The sequence below is a fragment of the Lissotriton vulgaris genome, chromosome 8 (assembly GCF_964263255.1).
Source record: "Lissotriton vulgaris chromosome 8, aLisVul1.2, whole genome shotgun sequence".
Lineage (NCBI taxonomy): Eukaryota > Metazoa > Chordata > Amphibia > Caudata > Salamandridae > Lissotriton > Lissotriton vulgaris.
Window position 1 is genome coordinate 19,149,170 of NC_141696.1, and position 18,421 is coordinate 19,167,590.

At 44.9% G+C, this 18,421-nt stretch overlaps 1 protein-coding gene across 1 annotated transcript in view; it reads left to right on the forward strand.

Annotated features, from left to right (window-relative positions):
• The window catches only part of LOC147693253 (uncharacterized), a 58,041-nt gene that overhangs the window by 5,554 nt on the left and 34,066 nt on the right, over window positions 1–18,421 (forward strand). The window contains exon 2 of the mRNA XM_086933649.1: window positions 1,533–1,634. Coding sequence (XP_086789775.1) covers window positions 1,533–1,634 — 102 coding nt within the window. The remainder of the gene's footprint in view (window positions 1–1,532; window positions 1,635–18,421) is intronic.

The window sequence follows — 18,421 nt, forward strand, 5'->3', positions numbered from 1 at the left end:
TGGCTAACTACCTTACCCTGCCTATGAGCCATTGGGAGAGGAGCCTTTTATTTCACCTAAGGGCAGGCCCTATCAAATTTGTTTTATGTTTTCCCCTTGGTCACCACTCTGGCCTTGACCACCTTCCTTGCCCATGTGATGGTTAGAATCTATCTTACATTTTTTGTTTTTCTGTAAATAATTTTTAAAGTATATTAAGTGGCTTTTAACCCCGTATTTTAAAAACAATTCGCTATTAGTCTGGTAAACGCTTACCTGAGGTTACTTTCCCTGGATAACGAAAAGCTAGTTTTTCGCTCATGCAGTTTTTGGAGAATTGCTGTTCGAGCACGTCAGTTGATGTCCAATCTTTGAGTTTCTATATTATTTATTCATGTATTTTTGCACGAATTTGACAGATTATTGTATACTGTATGTTGCTAATGGATTTTACTATGACTCTCTTATTTGTAAACATTTAACCTGCTGAGTAGCTGTGCTTTTATGGATATGATGTTATCCGAATAAAGTGTCTTTGAACCTTCAACCATAGGTTCACTATGACCTTTAAACCATCACATTATGAAGCCAAAACAGGTCGAAACTGGTCTGGGTTTTCTTGCATTTCCTCTGAGGTGGACCTGGCCTGGCAGTACATGGTAGACTGTTCCGGAATCAAGACTGATTTACATCTGGCTGATCTGTGTCTAAAGTATGATAGTGACAAAAACCAAGGGTCTGAAATGTGACCCCAGTGATTTCAAATGCACAGATGAATTCCCGCATTCCACCCATCACCATCGCTTTTCCTCAACGCTGGTCTAGGTCGCTGCATCTTGTGTCTTTTAGCAAGAGCTCCATACCTGGTGATCGCATGGCAGGACCCAGCGTGCCGCAGAGCGCGGAGATGAGTCGTAGGGAGCTTGAGGTGAACGCCCTGCCCAGCTGTCCATACGAGGGGGGCATCATCTGATCTGAGCTCCCAGTCACTAATCAGAGGCAGGAGCTGCTACCCATGCATTAGCCTTTTAAACCCTGGCACCAGCCTTGCTGTCCCTGCTCTGAGGTCAGGACACCAGAGACCTGAAGGGAAAGGACACTGTCTTTCTGAGCACAGTTTACCTTATACAATTCGATCCGTTTGTCCTTCTCTTGTCCCTCAGCATCAAGTAGGAGACTACTTCATGCTTAGGGCCCAAGAGTCGGGGGAGACATCTGATGTCATGAGTCCCAAAGCATAGATGATGTCACTTCTTGTACAGCCGCCATTTTGGTGACTTGTTGTTCATGTTTGAGTCTGGAACATACCAAGGGAGGGTTTCTCTCTAGGGGGTGGATTCAGAACGAGGCAGGTGGGATTTGGATTTCGGTGTTGAGAAGTCAGCGAATGTTCAAGGTTCTGAGGGAATGGCGTATTGACTCCCGCCTGCCATTACTCGTGATCATCTTCAGGCAATAAGATGCTATTTCATTACTATGGTGACAGAATGGGGCACTAACTGGTTTTTTACCATGTTAATGTCTATTCATACTGCTGTATTTCTCTATTCTAGGTGTAGGACTGTGCGCTGAACTGTGTGGACCAGAAGGATATTGTCCTGAGGGTCAGACCTGCGTAAGCAATGGCTGTGGACATGAGTGCAGACCAAGCCCCAGTAAGTATTGACGCGTGATAGGAAATGGCCAACTTCAGAAGAGAAGGCTGGCAGCAAGTCTTGTGGTCCTGCCATGGTGGAACCCCCCTCCCAAGGGTTGTGAGGGTCCCATCCTGGGCTGTCATGCTGCCTTGAGCCTTTATCTGAAGCAATAAAGCTTTAATGCACCAGTGTCTCCTACTAAAATGGAGGCATGTGATGTGATGAGATCATGAGGCTGATCACTGGACACACAGCGTTGGCTAAGATGATCAAACATGTGTGAGTTGTACATATTTTGTTTATAGTGTGCATTAATATATAACTAAGGTATAGTCTTATTTGTATATTTATTTTATTTGTTGTGTTTATAAAGGGCAATATTACTATTTAAGTCAGGTGATGTTTGTTGGCAGTTTAAAGCAAACCAGACTACAGGTGCTGCTGGATTCAAAAGCACAGGAACACATAACTACATTAACACTGGACACAAGTCCTGGGAAATATAGCAATGGGACAAGTTAGCATATTTAATTCACAATGATGTCTTAGACAGGGACATCCCAATATATATGAAATCAGCCAAATTAAAATAAACAACATTTTAGCAGAATCCCAAAGAAATTTTAAAAGAGCATTTTTTGGTTTGCTTTACGATTTTATAAATCACGTGTAGGTTTTTCAAAATGTCAATTGGTGGTATACCTCAGAAACAGCTGAAAGCCACACTGATCTTAAACAGATGTGTGGAAGTTGGTATCACACCTTTTAAATTTTGTTTAGAGAGTAAACAAGGTATTCATTAGGAGGTGAAAGAGTTAATATTCATAAGCAGCCCCCGCGGGGCCTTAGGTGCACATCCAGGGGCTGCTCCCAGTGGGCTGGGTTTAAAGCGCCCTGAAGCCAGATTACACAAGTACAGCGTCATTCCATCCACGCAGCCACCCTGCCAGGGCACCGGGGACACTTCCCTGATTCCTCTTAGCTCAAGTAGGGGGAAGGAAGGGAGTCCCTGCTCTAAATATAGAGGGGGGGTCTCTCCTCACCCCCAGGTTCGCCCCCGTCTTGCGTCCGCAGCATCTCAGTCTAATGAAAGACTGATTGCACAGAAGGAGGTGTGGAGAAGGCACATGTAAGGCTGCAGTCCCAACCCCACCCCTGCGGAGACGAGGGTGGGTGAAGGTAATGCCTACAGCTCCCCTCCGGCTCCACAGCCTCGACGTCACCATTTATGGCTTTAGTGCCCCAAATAAATCCCAGCTCCACACACCGGCCATCAGTTCTGATAAACAGGGCTGCCCTGGACGGTGATCCCCTGAAATACCAGGGTTACTGAAAGCGACATCACAAAACCTTTGACATCAATGATAGCACAGGAAGTGACATCACACACCCTTTGACAACAATGATATCACAGGAAGTGACATCACCCACCCTTTTGGCATAAATGATATAACAGGAAGTGACATCACACACCCTTTGACAACAATGATATGACAGGAAGTGACATCACACACCCTTTGAGATCAATGATATCACAGGAAGTGATATTATATGACTTTGAATCCCAGAAAGTGATGCAACATGACCGTGAGCCTGATGACATCACAATAATTGATGCCACTCCCCTCAAGAACGATATTATTACATTTTTCAGGCAACGCAGCAGCTACTTTGCGGCGCTGCACCGCCTAAAAGGGAGAGGGTAGGAATGCCCCATATATAACATTATATGGTGCGTTCCTGTCCTCTCCTTGCACGGGTGTGCTTTTGTCTGTCTAGCGCAGTGAAGGCCGCTTTGCATCATGCTGCAAGTGTGCCTGCTTCTAAGCAGGATTGTTTTGGGGCTGGAAGGGACACCTGATGCTTTTCCTCATGAATGCGAAAATTACAAAAAACAATTTGATGGACAGAATGTAGATCAATGTCTTACATTCACCCCAGTAGAAGGATCTGGGCCTAAATCCATTGTTTTTTGCACTCCACACCACCCTGGGTCAGATAATGGCTTTATGCAAATCAGCTCTGACCCTGTGCCCCATGGGAACAGTCCAGTCCGAACTACAACAGCCATGTGTGACATTGATCCACATTCAGTCCATCACTTGTTTTGTTTGCAAATTCGCCATAAGTGCGCTGGGGATGCTCAGACGTGGGTCCCAGGCACTCCACACCACTGGAGTCAAGCTAGCCGGGCTGATGAGAGGTGTTACCTCGAAACCGGTCCGGTCCTTGGATGCTTGATTCCGTTCTGGGAAGGACATGGCTTTTGTAGTTCGGACTGGACTGTTTCCATGGGGCACAGGGTCAGAGCTGATTTGCATATCGCCATTGTCTAACCCAGGGTGGTGTGGAGTGCAAAAAAACTATGGATTTGGGCCCAGATCTTTGGACTGGGGTGAATGTGTGACATTGATCCACATTCGGTCCATCACTTGTTTTGTTTGTTTCCTCATGAATGCAGCACACAGAGAAAGAGAAATAAAAGTCATGGAAAAATCAAGATATTTCTCCTCGTTACACCTCCCTTCGGAAGGCGTCGGATTTAGACATATTCCAGGTCAGACACTCATGGTGAATGTGGGACTGCGCCTACATTCATGGCGGATGTGACTCCACCCATGGAACGCCTCCATGGGCAGAGTAATGGGTGCTGCGGCTTCTGCTGTCTTGCGTCACTCCAGATTTACCGAGCCCCACAGGGACGTGCAAGGGGGCCACGCGTGGCTCAGTAAATCTGACTTTAGTTTTGCATTACTGTTGCGTTACTCCAGATTTACCGAGTGCCACAGGGACGTGCAAGGGAGCCATGCGTGGCTCGGTAAATCTGACTTTAGGTTTGCATTACTGTTGCGTTACTCCACCCATGGAACGCCTCCATGGGCAGAGTAATGGACGCTGCGGCTTCTGCTGTCTTGCGTCACTCCAGCTTTACCGAGCCCCACAGGGACGTGCAAGGGGGCCACGCGTGGCTCGGTAAATCTGACTTTAGTTTTGCATTACTGTTGCGTTACTCCAGATTTACCGAGCCCCACAGGGACGTGCAAGGGGGCCATGCGTGGGTCGGTAAATCTGACTTTAGTTTTGCATTACTGTTGCGTTACTCCAGATTTACCGAGCCCCACAGGGACGTGCAAGGGGGACATGCGTGGCTCGGTAAATCTGACTTTAGTTTTGGATTACTGTTGCGTTACTCCAGATTTACCGAGCCCCACAGGGACGTGCAAGGGGGACATGCGTGGCTCGGTAAATCTGACTTTAGTTTTGCATTACTGTTGCGTCACTCCAGATTTACCGAGTGCCACAGGGACGTGCAAGGTGGCCATGCGTGGCTCGGTAAATCTGACTTTAGTTTTGCATTACTGTTGCGTTACTCCAGATTTACCGAACCCCACAGGGATGTGCAAGGGGGCCATGCGTGGCTCGGTACATCTGACTTTAGTTTTGCATTACTGTTGCGTCACTCCAGATTTACCGAGTGCCACAGGGACATGCAAGGGGGCCATGGGTGGCTCGGTAAATCTGACTTTAGTTTTGCATTACTGTTGCGTCACTCCAGATTTACCGAGTGCCACAGGGACGTGCAAGGGGGCCATGCGTGGCTCGGTAATTCTGACTTTAGTTTTGCATTACTGTTGCGTTACTCCATATTTACCGAGCCCCACAGGGACGTGCAAGGGGGACATGCGTGGCTCGGTAAATCTGACTTTAGTTTTGCATTACTGTTGCGTTACTCCAGATTTACCGAGCCCCACAGGGACGTGCAAAGGGGCCATGCGTGGCTCGGTAAATCTGACTTTAGTTTTGCATTACTGTTGCGTTACATTGCGCGATGCAAGGGTAACGCAACACTTTGATCAATGTGGCACCTAGTGTATGTATTGATAAATAAAAGGGACAGTTACATAAAACATTTAAGAAAATGGTCAACCCCACCAATATAAATCGATATGCAACAATGCATTAAATATACCATCCATTATTGGCATGATTTATCCTGTTTCATTGTTTACATAACGTGATTTATGACGTCTTGTAAGGAGGTGCCACACTTGTGAAACATAGAGGGCACTGGGTATTTGAAACATCATTAGGTATGTCCGGGAGACAGTTTTAGAAGTTTCGTCACCTTCATGCAATGAAAAAAAACAGAAAATAAAAAAGCACACGTCCACACACACACGCCTGCACACACATACACCACTCACACACAACGAACACACACATGCGCACATACACGCACACACATGATTTACTTCATTTCTTCCATGTTGAAGATGAGAGACGCACGCATTTCAACCTAATCAGTCTTAAGCACAAGATCTCACTCTGAACATAAATCCCGCATATACAAAAAATGGACACACAGTTAGGAGTCCTAACTTTTCTACTACTAAATGCCTTCAGTGAATACCAACAGTAGTAAGTTTAGGATTTTATCTCAGATTAGTTTTGTGAATCGGCCCCAATGCCTTTTATGTTTTAAAAACCAAAACATAAATAAAAGGCATTGTCAATTACAATGCCAATAGTTCAAAAGCGTGTAAATGCGAGACATATTGCATTGCAAATGCTTGTTTTTTAAATGATTGTTTATGTGCAGGAAGGGACACCTTCCTGCACATAAACAATCATGCATGGTGTTTTGCTGTTTTGCTGTTTTAATGTGTACTGCAACATGCAGCACATATAAAAACATCAAATACGAGTCAAAATAAAGCAGGTCTCCTTGTTGCGCCATGTTAAAACCGGGTTTTTTTGGTCTTAATGTTGGCGCTGCCCTATATCTACGCCACCCTTGTAAATATGGGGCAGTGTCAAAATCAATGGGTGTTGCGGCAGGAATCCAACCACAACACTCATTGTCCACCCATTTCACGCTGAATATGGCGTGAAAGGGTGCCTTATTTACAAGACAGCATTTAGCTATGTTAAGTAGCTTAGCACTGGTTTTTTGTATCGCCACAGGAACGTCGAATAAAGTGACATTCTTGTGGCAATAGGACCTTGAAAATATGCCCCCAAGTCCGTGAAAACAACATAAAAAAGAAAAATGAACCATTACACAAGTTTATGTTCACTCAACATTAATGTTCTAAATTACGGTGAATTACAGTTGAAAAGGGTTTCTATTAGGAGTGAGTGTAACACGCATAGTTTGCAATAGCGTCATTATGGCAAGTTACAGCTAAATTATTCGGACTCACATGAATTTCTTAACCCTGCATTTAGTGCTATTTCCAAAATGGACCCAATGATGCATTTTGCGCTGAGAAAATAGCGCTAAATGCAACAGAACAGGAAGAGCAGCGGCCAGCCGTCCCCTGTGCTGTTGCTGTACTCTTGTGTAGGCATTTTTGCTCAAGATTATGCAAAATTATGCAAGTGGGCATAATCGCTTAATTTCCAGTAATTTCACATCACAGAGTAATGTGATATTACTGAAATTACTTTGAATATTTCAGCATAATTAAAATGTCACCCCGGTTGCCAGGAAGCGAGGGTGAATATTGTACGGAAAGAATGGGGACGTTTTGCAACTAATACTCATTGGACGTGTTACATATTGCAGCATATAACTCAATTACGCAATCACAACTACATGTGGCAGTAAACTTAGCTAACTCAGCATTTTTCTTGAAGAAATTCTTGTATGAATCTGCGTCTGGTTCCTTCATTGTCTGGTGTTCTTTTTATGCTTTATTTATATAGGACACGTATATGAATAAGATTTCACTTTTTCTACGTACTTTTACCTTTGCCAACTACTGTGACTGTTACTTATTCGAGAAATCTTTGCCCTGATGAAGCCCACTTCGGGCTAAACACGTTGGCTGTTTCTTGGCTGTTTTCATTGGTCATCCTATTTTGAGAATATTGGCTGTTCACTTGTATCATCGTGTCAAGAAGCTTTATCAAAACTTGACTTTTTATAAATCTACGAAGGACATCAGTTGTGCTTTGTTGTATCGACACTTTCTGTCATTATTTAGTTTGCCTCTCCACATACCTGTTTTAGTTCTTAACACTGCCTTTAGTGCTATTTTCGTAGCACAAAATGCATCCTCGTTTCCAAAATGGACCCAATGATGCAATTTGCGCTGAGAAAATAGCGCTAAATGCAACAGAACAGGAAGAGCAGCGGCCAGCCATCCCCTGTGCTCTGTTGCTGTACTCTTCTGTAGGCATTTTTGCTCAAGATTATGCAAAATTATACAAGTGGACATAATCGCTTAATTTCCAGTAATTTCACATCACAGAGTAATGTGAAATTACTTTGAATATTTCAGCATAATTAAAATGCCACCCAGGTGTAATTTCTATGTCTGTCTTATGTACAGTTGCTTGCTGAAAGGACCCCCTCTGCTCTATTAAAATTGTACTCCAGTTTATTGTGCTGTGTTGAAGCAGTATTTCCTGGTGTCATATTCTTACAGTAATAAAACATAAACATCTCACCAGTTTGCAAAGGTCAAACCTATTGACTTTGCCACTGCTTGTTTTTAGTTTTCTTAACCGTACCGAAGCATGACCACGGGGAGCCATTACCAAAGTGCCGTGACCGATATTGGAGCCCTGCTTGCAGCCAAAACCTCCTGGAAGCAGCCTGTCTTCGCACTGTAAGCGCCAGGTGACCTTGATGTCTGTTCCCCCCCCCCCCCCCGCCGCCGCAAGTTCCACCAAGTGGCCGCAGAGCGGGGGGACTACAAACCCCAGAATCCCTGGTGACTCCTCCCCGCCCACCCACGCCCACTTCCGCGCCCGGAGGCGCTAAAAACATCGTAGCTCCCTCCGCGTCGCGGGACGCGCGCGGGACCAGCCGGGCTAAGCCCGGGCAAAGGGCGGGCCGTCCGGGGCTGGTCGAGGCTGGGCTGGGCCACCCCCCTGACATTGACTTCGAGACTTTCAAAGTAAGACCATAGTCAATTTACTGATCTTTTAACTATCGGTCTAGCCATTGACAGTATTGTATTGTATTACAACATTGCGCTTAAACCAATCTACTACAGTCTTGTCTGGTTTTGACATTCATCCTTCCTATTTGCTTAGCTCTTAGACAAAAGAGTATAGGAAGAGGAGTGGACGCCGTAGTAAACCCAGGAAATCCTTGGTGGTGATGTAAATAATTAATTTACTCTCTTAATTTCTATGCAGGTAAGTACTTAATCAATAATAACTCAATCGAAATGAAGGAAAACAGAGTCCGTGGTGTAAGAGTTTCTAAGGGTTTTATTCCTCATAAAGGAATCAGGATATCATGTTCTGACCACCACACAGGGTGTCAGAAGGGATAGATGAGCGCGCTGTCGTTTATTGACAATACATAGCTTATATACTTGATCTACATCATAATGTTCAATGTAAGAGGCGTAACAGCTGAGAGAAGACAAGATAACAGTATACACGTGGTGCTAATACATCATCAAGAGGCGTAAACTAGGCGTAAACTAGGCGTGTGTGCTAGAAACGTCACTGATAGGTGACGCAAGTGGGTGGCACCAAGGGGTGGTGCTAACAGAATGTTGCAATGTCAGCAGAAATCGGAAGCTTGGATGCGCACGCAGCTGCATGACGTGTGATAGACGGGGTGCAGGGGACTTGACATTTACACTGACGGAAAGAGACAGAAGTCTGGCATGTCAGATCAACTTGTGCTTCTATCATATCTGATATCTGATGTTTAGGAACTAAGCTATCTGGGCAGAAAGGTCTCTAGAGCATAAGCTATTCTATACTTGCCGTGAGTGCGTGTATAAGCGCCTGAGTGTCTGTATGAGAAGCGTGGGGGCATGGGGCCTTCCATGGAAGCATGGCAACAGAGGCTATGAATTACTTGCATAAAGACAGGTTGGCCCTTTAGCCCTGTAGCTGAGGAAGGATGTTTACTGAAGCTAGCAGGCTGGAATGTATCTTCGGGGAGGAAAACAGATAACTCGAAGGTTATAGTCAATCTTGGCAGGCAGCAGGCTGAGCTGAGCACGGAGGGCCGCGCTAGAAGTAAGTCAGAGTTCACGGGTACGGGGGCTGCTTGGGCAGGGGCCCTCGCAGTCAGAAGCCAGAGAAGAGGCTCGATGGCAGAGATTCAGGGCCTACTTTCAGCCAGGCTGAAAAACGTAGGAGTACACTTCAAAAAGACGTTGGCATAGCATACTTAGGAACGGACCATCAAACCCATTCATGGTGGGTCTGAAAGAGGACAAGTTAACGTTGGACGCAAATGTATTTGCGTCTTCATAGCTGGTACAGGAGGGAAGTCACATGCACTTTAACTCGTACATGGAGTCGGTGGGGTACTCGCTAGGGAACACAACATGATCATAAAATTTATATTACCTCATTCCCTCCTTGTTCCCTACGGACCCTTCATGATATATCGATCCTCATAAATCGATCGGTTTGTTCTTGTAACATTATATGTTCGTCTTTCTTTCTTTGACTGTTTGAGAGGCAACTGGAATGCTCAATGCAGGATGTGGCACACAGTCCACATATCGCTGGCCCACACTGCAGGCACAGGCAACAACTGAATACTATAACAAGGCCAATGCCTAGGAAGGATAAGATCTTCCATCCCCAAGCTGTTAACGTAGTCCAGAACCAACCGGACCAAGTCCAGGTGCCTGGATTCTGATGTATCTGATTTGCAATTTTATGTAAACGGGTGATAGCTTGATAGACAGATGGTGCGTTTTGTGGAATGAAAACACAGCAGCTTGACCCGATGACCTTACAGGCTCCACCTCTATCTGCCAAGATGACGTCAATCACAAGACGATTTTGAAGGACAACAGTCCGTATAGCAGACTGCTCCTCTGTTAAGTTACCTAGAGCGGAGGCAGTTTCGTTCACTACTGCTTCGAGTGTTCTCGTTAATCTGCGTATTAATTTACTGTTTTGGACAGGCCCTAGGAAGAAAAAGAATCCTTTATTGAAATCAGTGTACTGTTCCCATGCCGTTTCTGTGTAGTCGACAAGGGGAATATCTCTTTTGGGTCTATTCGGTGCTAGATTCGTATTTCTATGGTAATCAGGAGGAGCTAGAAAAACAGGTGGCAGAAGGAAGGCAATGTAACAGGTACCATCCCAATCTGGAGGCAAACGTATGTATGCGGTATGGCCGCAAACAAAGTAGGAATGACTGGTAGCTTTGAAGGACGATTTACCATGGTCACTGAACTCGACCACAGTAGTGCATTTACTATGACCTACGTGTACTGAACCTTTCTTGCTAACACATAATTCACCTGTGACTGGTAGTACTAACATATGGGGCAGAACTGGAGCAGTTTCAGATTCAACAGTGAGGATCATAAGGCTAATTGTGTAATTACCTAATCCATATACTTCATTTTCTAGATCAGTTCCTATTCGAGTGGGAAGTCCCTCTTTATCAGGATAACAGACGTTGAGCAGGACTAAGTTCAAGTTTCCCCAAACCCAGCCCCCATCGAAAACAGCAATATCAGGATCTAAAGAATTAATTATTTTAAACCATGCTCCACAGGAGCCATTGTGAGTGAATGGGTATGGAAAGAGAGGCAGAGCTCCCTTGTAATTCTGGTAGGGAGGGAGTCGACCACATATCCAACAGTCTGTAGCATTATTTGTCTGATGGGAATGGTGTAACATACTAATGAATGTGTTGTTGCGCAGCGCAAGTCTGTAAGAGAGTTCATGTGCGGGAAGTTCACTAAAAGTGTGTTCAGCAGAGACATTGTAAGCAGATTGTTCACGCCTGAAAATAGGCCAGTACATAGGAAGCAGAATGCTGGCAATAATAATTAGAATACTCAGAATAAACATGATTATTAGTGTCACTATGCAGTGACTACGAAGTGATTTGCAATATGTTCTTCTCTTTTCCTCTCTCTCTCTAACTCGATCTAGGGGATACATGTCAGAAACTTTTTAACCGATTCACCTAGGGGAGGACTTAAACAATTAAACTGTCTGACTTGCTAGATCGAAGCTTCATACGGTAAAGTTCTTGAGGAGTCTTTTCTCTTTTAGGCACAGTAACGTCTTGTGCTTCAACACAGTCTTTGGTGGGGGTGGACGAGTCAGAGTCCTGTTTCAGTCCGTTTTTTAGTTCATTGCATAGTTTGATGTGACTCGTGTGGACCCACCCCTTTCTCCCCTCGATTTTCACGGCGGTCCTGGTGGTAAGCAGAACGGTCTTTGGAGACTTCCAGCGGGGCTCCAGCGGACTTTTCCGGTCGAAATTCCGGACGAGTACCAGGTCCCCTGGACGGACCTCATGCGCCTTTACATCGGTGTTGTCAGGGAAGGCTGCGGCAACCTGTGAACGACATGATTGGAGTGCAGACATCAAGGAGGCAAGGTAATCTGTCAACATGTTACAATCAATATCAGTGATCTTTTTCGGAACGGGCGTCCCCCACATATTCGGCGGTCTGCCAAAGACCACTTCGTACGGGGATAGCCCTGACCTCGAGTGGGCGACCATTCTCATGTAGAATAGTGCCACGGGCAGGGCGACTATCCAGTCGACCCCTTTTTCCTGACAGATCTTGGCAAGACGGATTTTTAGTGTCTGATTATGCCTTTCTACAAGGCCAGCTGCTTCGGGATGTCGGACACAGTGGAACCTCCACTGATATCCTAGCAAGAGGGAAACTTGTTTCATCAGCTCGGATGAGAACGGCTGTCCGTTATCTGAATACACGACACGGGGCAAACCGTACCGTGGGAAGAATTCACGAACCAACTGTCTGGCAGTGGTCGGAGCAGTGTAGTCTGGGACTGGGTATGCTTCGGTCCAGCGGGACAGAGCACAAACAATTACAAGGACATACTTAAATCCTCTACAGCTATTCATCTGGATATAATCCATCTGGAGGACTTCAAAAGGGTGATCGGGAGGATGGAATCCACCTTGCTCAACAGGGACGCTTTTACCTGGATTGAACTGACAACAGATCATGCAAGTACGCACTTTCTGTTTTGCTGCTGCTCGTAAGTGTTTGTTGTACCAGAGATTCTGTAAACTGTCTAACATGGCTTTCTCTCCAAGATGGGCAGGACTATGTGCTGTATTTATCATGACTTGAACCATTGAGTCGGGGAGAAACCATATAGATTTTCCCTTCGTCACCCAACCTTGATCTGTCTGAATCCCTCCTAGTTCAGTCCATTTCTTTATCTCCTCTGGAGTAGCATGTGTCTGGATATCAATTACATCTAGGGCGGGATCTCTAACTGCCATACACTGGGTCTGGACTATTGTCTTTGTCACATCAGTAGTCTGGGTGTGAGTCAGTGCTGTATGTTTTGCTGTCTGGTCTGCCAGGTCGTTACCCTGGGAAACAGAATCTGTGACTTTAGTATGTGCCTTACACTTCATGACTGATATGCCCGAGGGCAAATGTATTGCTTCTAACAGTGCTTGAATGAGGGGGCCATGTTGTATTTTGGCCCCATGGGAAGTCAGAAAACCTCGTTCTTGCCAGAGGACTCCGAAGTCGTGCACAACTCCGAAGGCATAGCGGGAATCTGTGTATATGTTAACATTTCTGTTCTTGGCTAGAATACAGGCTCGAGTCAGAGCGATGAGCTCTGCTGCTTGAGCAGACAGTGTGTCAATACGATGTGTTTCTTTAATTTCAGTTTCAGTGGTCACGGCGTACGCGGCCACTAATTCTCCTGTACTTGTTCTCATGCATGAACCATCCACATAAAGTGTCAGGTCTGGATTTGTCAATGGGACATCTGTTAAGTCTCGTCTAGGCTTAGTTACTGCATTAATTATTTCTATACAATCATGCGGAGCTGGATCTGTCCTAACTGTAGGTAACAGTGTTGCTGGGTTCAGGATGCTGCAACGTCTGATTTCTATGTGTGGCTGGAATAGTGTTAATTCATAACCTGTCAGTCGTGCTATAGTTAAGTGTTGAGTCTGGGTTCTGTTTAACAAAACCTCTACAGAATGTGGTACTTGAACTGTTAACTGATGACCTAAAACAATTGAATCACTTTGTCTTATTGCTAACGCTGTTGCTGCTACTGACTTTAAGCATGCAGGGAGTGCTTGAGCTACTGAATCCAATGTACTAGAAAAATAAGCACAAGGCTTATGTGAACCTGCTTGGTCTTGAGTGAGGACAGACAACGCTGTGCCATCACGTTCTGTAACAAAAAGTGTAAACGGTTTGCTGTAACATGGTGTCGCTAAAACTGGTGCTTGGCATAAAACTTTCTTTAATTCTTCAAAAGCTTGTGTGTGTTCCTGAGTCCAAGGGAGGACAGTCGAAGTCGCTGCCTCCTGTGTCGTTAAGTGGATGAGTGGTTTAGCTAGAAATGCATACTGGGGAATCCATTGTCTGCAGTACGAGGTGAGGCCTATGAAGGCCCGCACTTCCTTTTGTGTCTTGGGTTGCGGCATGTTCACAATTAACTGAATGCGATCGGGAGTGAGCTGTCTCCCCACTTTGGACAGCAAGTGACCCAAGTACACAACTTGCTGAACACAGAATTGTAGCTTCGAAGGAGACACCTTGTGTCCCTTGTCGGCCAGGAAATGTAAAACTGTCAGTGATGCTTTTTCACATTCGGGCTCGCTTCGTGCGGTGATCAGCAGATCATCGACGTATTGTAGTAAAGCGGTGTTAACTGGCATTTGAATACAATCTAGTTGTCTTTTCAGTGCTTGACTATAGATGCTGGGGCTTTCTGTGAATCCTTGAGGTGCGCGCGAAAATTTGAAACTGCGTCCATTTAAACAGAATCCGAAGAGATATTGGCTCTCTGGATCAATAGGCACGCTGAAGAAGGCGTTCTTGAGATCAATTACAGTAAAGAACGTTGCTTCTGAATCAATAGCAGTCAAGAGAGATGATATATCGGGGACCACAGGATACTGTGGGATAATGCATTTATTCAATTCTCGAAGATCAATCACCAGCCGATATACTGGCGGTGCATTGGGATCAGTACGTTTAAGAATCGGAATGATGGGTGAATTACAGATATTGGAGTCGGTCTCGACGACCACTCCTTGGGCAATGAGCTCTTCAATGATTTTCAGTAAAGCCGCTACAGCATCGGGTGGTAACTTGTATTGTCTGATTCTGGGTAATACAACACCTGCCTTGAGGGTAACGCGGTATGGTGTAATGTGCATACATCCTACATCAGTTGGGCCTTTTGCCCACAAGTAATCAGGTACATTTTTCAATCTGACGTCAAACTCACGAAGGACGTAATGACCCTTGAAATCCCGCAGAAAGAGTCTAACTCCCTCCGGGGAGCAGCATATTATAGCTCCTAGAGCCTTCAGTGTTTTAATTCCTAACAGATTTTCCGGACATGATTTTGTTAGTAACAGGTCTGTAACACGTGATAATGGACCCACAGCCAGGGGAACTGGTTCTGATACTTCATTTACAATAGGTTGTCCTGAAAAACCAAGGGAAACATTTTGTGAGCCTGAGAGGGGTGCCCCTGGAACTTCGTCATGACTTATTGTAGTGCGACTTGCCCCTGTGTCAATTAAAAACTTTCTATCTTTCCCCAATACTTGACTGTGTACATAAGGACCTTCTTGATCTACAGGAATCTCGATAAGAGGCAAGCCACCTTCCCTCTCTAGGCTGTTTCATGTATATCGGGAATATTCGGGGTAAGCAGACTGGGCATACTGGTACATCTGTTGTGAGACTTGCTGAGTTGCAGCAATGGGCTGTGGCTGTGGTACTGCTACGGTCTGCGCTGTCTGTGCAGATGCATGCATGGGCTGTGTATTCTGTGTAGACTGATGCTGGTTATGGTCTTGTCTAGGCGGATGCGGTCTCTCTTTAGTTTTACCCGTCGCTATGTTATGTTTCAGAACTGCACATTCGTGTACGTAGTGACCTGGCTGCTTGCAATAATTGCATGTCCCTTTAACAGGAGCTGCAGCGTGACTTGTCTGGGTCGTACCTTTCCTGTGGCTGTCGGATGGGACCGTCTGGGCTACTAACATTTTCATTTTCGTGTCTTTCATGCGCTTCTGTTCCTGATCTTGTTCTTCCCTAATTCTGTTCTGGTGATATTGTAACATTTGTAACATCTGGGATGGCGTATTTGCTTGCCATGTACTCTCGACTTTATACACTCTATTTTTAACTAACGGTAGGGAATTCTCGACTAACTTTGATACAAAGAGATGTGGGTACGACTCGCTACTTGGCTGGAGGCCACTATTGATAATAAAACATTTCTCGAATCTTGAATAAAAGTCGCTAGTATCTTCATCATGTTTCTGTTTACAGGACGAGATTGCATCCCAATCCTCCTTTCTAGTTGTCAATAATCTGGGCAGGACCTGTACTATCAAACCTGGTAATGCTTTAGTTTTGTCCCCAAGGCCTAACCCTGGAACCCGTTTTTTCTCTTCGTCTTCTATTTCTGCCCAGGCAATCTTTGTGTCTCCCACCTCCCATTCCTTTTCCTTTAATTTCTCGAATATTCCCGTAGGCAATAATACTTTCAACATTTTCATGATATCATCATATGTGTAGTCCCCCATTAATAACATGTCTTTAAGCTCTCTATGGAAACCTGCAGGATCTTTATCATGGCATGGTACTAATTTCTTCATTTCTAACAGTTCTAATTTAGTCAGAGGCGTGTGCACATACACGCGTTTCAAAACCTTGTCCTCACCCATAACAGGGTGTACTTCTCGTAAGGGGTTCTGACTTTCAATACCACTCCCGCACTGCATATGGTACATTTTCCTTTCTGGAGGTGGGGCGGGGACATATTCAGGACTTACAAAGGTATCATATCTGCGTCGTTGTTCTAGAATTATTTGAACTAATTTAGTGCTTAGGCCTCTCCATCTATCCATCAGTAGTGCTTCTAGTGTCTCATGTAAGGGACCTGGATCGGAATAATGTTTTCTGTACTTAATGAGAAGGTGCTGAATCATATATACCCCTGCTAATTTCTGTTCGTCGGGGGAGAGGTTCAGAAATGTCTGTGCTACGGTGTCATCATTATATATGTCTGCATTTTCGGCCCATGATACCGCTGATCGGGCTAATTCTTGTTCATCCATGGAATTGAGTACATGGTACCCCACTCGATCTCGAAGCCGTTTATCAGTTTCCTGGAACTGATGCTCAGCAGAATTCGGATTCGTTAAGGCAGAGAAGAAAACTTTCTTGCTTTCTGGACGGATACCCTTCCTAAGATAAGTTCCCCTACCTACATATGCTATAGTGCTTGTAGTCGGTTCTGGTTCTTCAGATTCTTCTTCCTCCTCGGAGGGAGCCTTTTCTTTCTCTTTCTCGTGTACTGCTATCACTGCTTTCTTAATCTTTTTATACATGGCCTCTATGCAATTTTGTCTGTCATGTTTTCCATCAGCTATATTTTGACCCCACTTGCTCAATGCATCTAATTCACTCTGATCTGTTCCGGGCCTGTCTCGTTCTCTTATTAGACAATTTATGAAAAATCGTAGTATCAGTGCTTGCATGTTAACTTTCTGTTTCTCCAGGGCATCCTTAATACTGTCGGGGTCCTTTCCCGTTTGAACGAACTCATAAATTCTATCTAGGCGCTCCTTCATTCCTGCATAACATAACAAACTATCAGTAGCAGATCTTAACCGTAAAGACGCTAATACCATTAAGTCGTCCTGTCCAGGTTCTGGATCATATCTACAAACTGACATATTTTCTTTTAGTGCATCAAGACGGGATGAATTAGAAGAACGGGGGGATCTGTGCGTAAGAGGACTCTGCATACCTCTGAGATTTAATCTGTGAGTCGGTGGCGGGGTCTGGAGACCCGCGGTCGCACCTCCTGAAGCGGAAGCTTGGGCATTATCTCTGTGTGTAGTCAGTATCTGAATTTGTCTTTTAGTAGGATCTGATTGAAGTGGTTTCGGCAAATCAGTTTTAGGTGAGGGAAGTGGCGGAGCTGGCGGAACGGAACTAGTCTTTTTCGGTGTCGGCTGAGAGTGATCTTGGGGGGCGGTACCACCCCCGGCCCTGTCAGTAGGCAGGGCACGAACAGGCAGATTGGTGTAAGCTGGCGCTACATCTTCGAGATATGAATTTAGGAATATGTCTTTAGTAGTCTTATGCATTACTTTAGTTGGAACTAATGGTGACGGCAAATTTTTCGGTATTTCTGAAATGGCGTCAGGGGTACCATCGGCCAAAAGATACATGTTGTTCACTTTGCCATTTTGGATACGATCTATTTGTTCTACTTTTACTCGAATTCCCTCAGTAACTAATTCATTTTCTTGGGCCTTTTCTGATTCTTTAAGCCTGTCTTCTCTACGGAGTGCTCTATCAGCACGCTTACGTGATTCCTTACGCCAAAATTCTATGGCGTCTTTCTGAGATTGTCTAGCTTTCTTTTTCCGTAATATTTCTTCTACCTTTATGATGCACTCGGCATCCCATGTTCCGTTAACCGGCCATCGGTATCTTTCCTCTAAGTGCTTGGTATAATCGGTCCATAACTCTAGATACAGGATGGCGTCTATGCCATGTTTATTGTACATAAAATTACCTGGAGTGTCCCTAGGGGGGATTGGAATCTCTTCCTCTAACATCCCTTTCCTAGTTCCTATCTGCTTTAATTTGTTGAAAAACGGCATTGTGCCTACTTGATACTGGAATGCTTGATCCTTGATACTTAATGTCAACTGTAACTATTTATACAAAAACACAATAATGCACAAAAACAATCACATTCATACCACGACATTAATCACATGAAACATTTAAAGACATAGCTAACTTCCCCCTACTCTGAATGTACCGCTCAACGATACAGATACACTG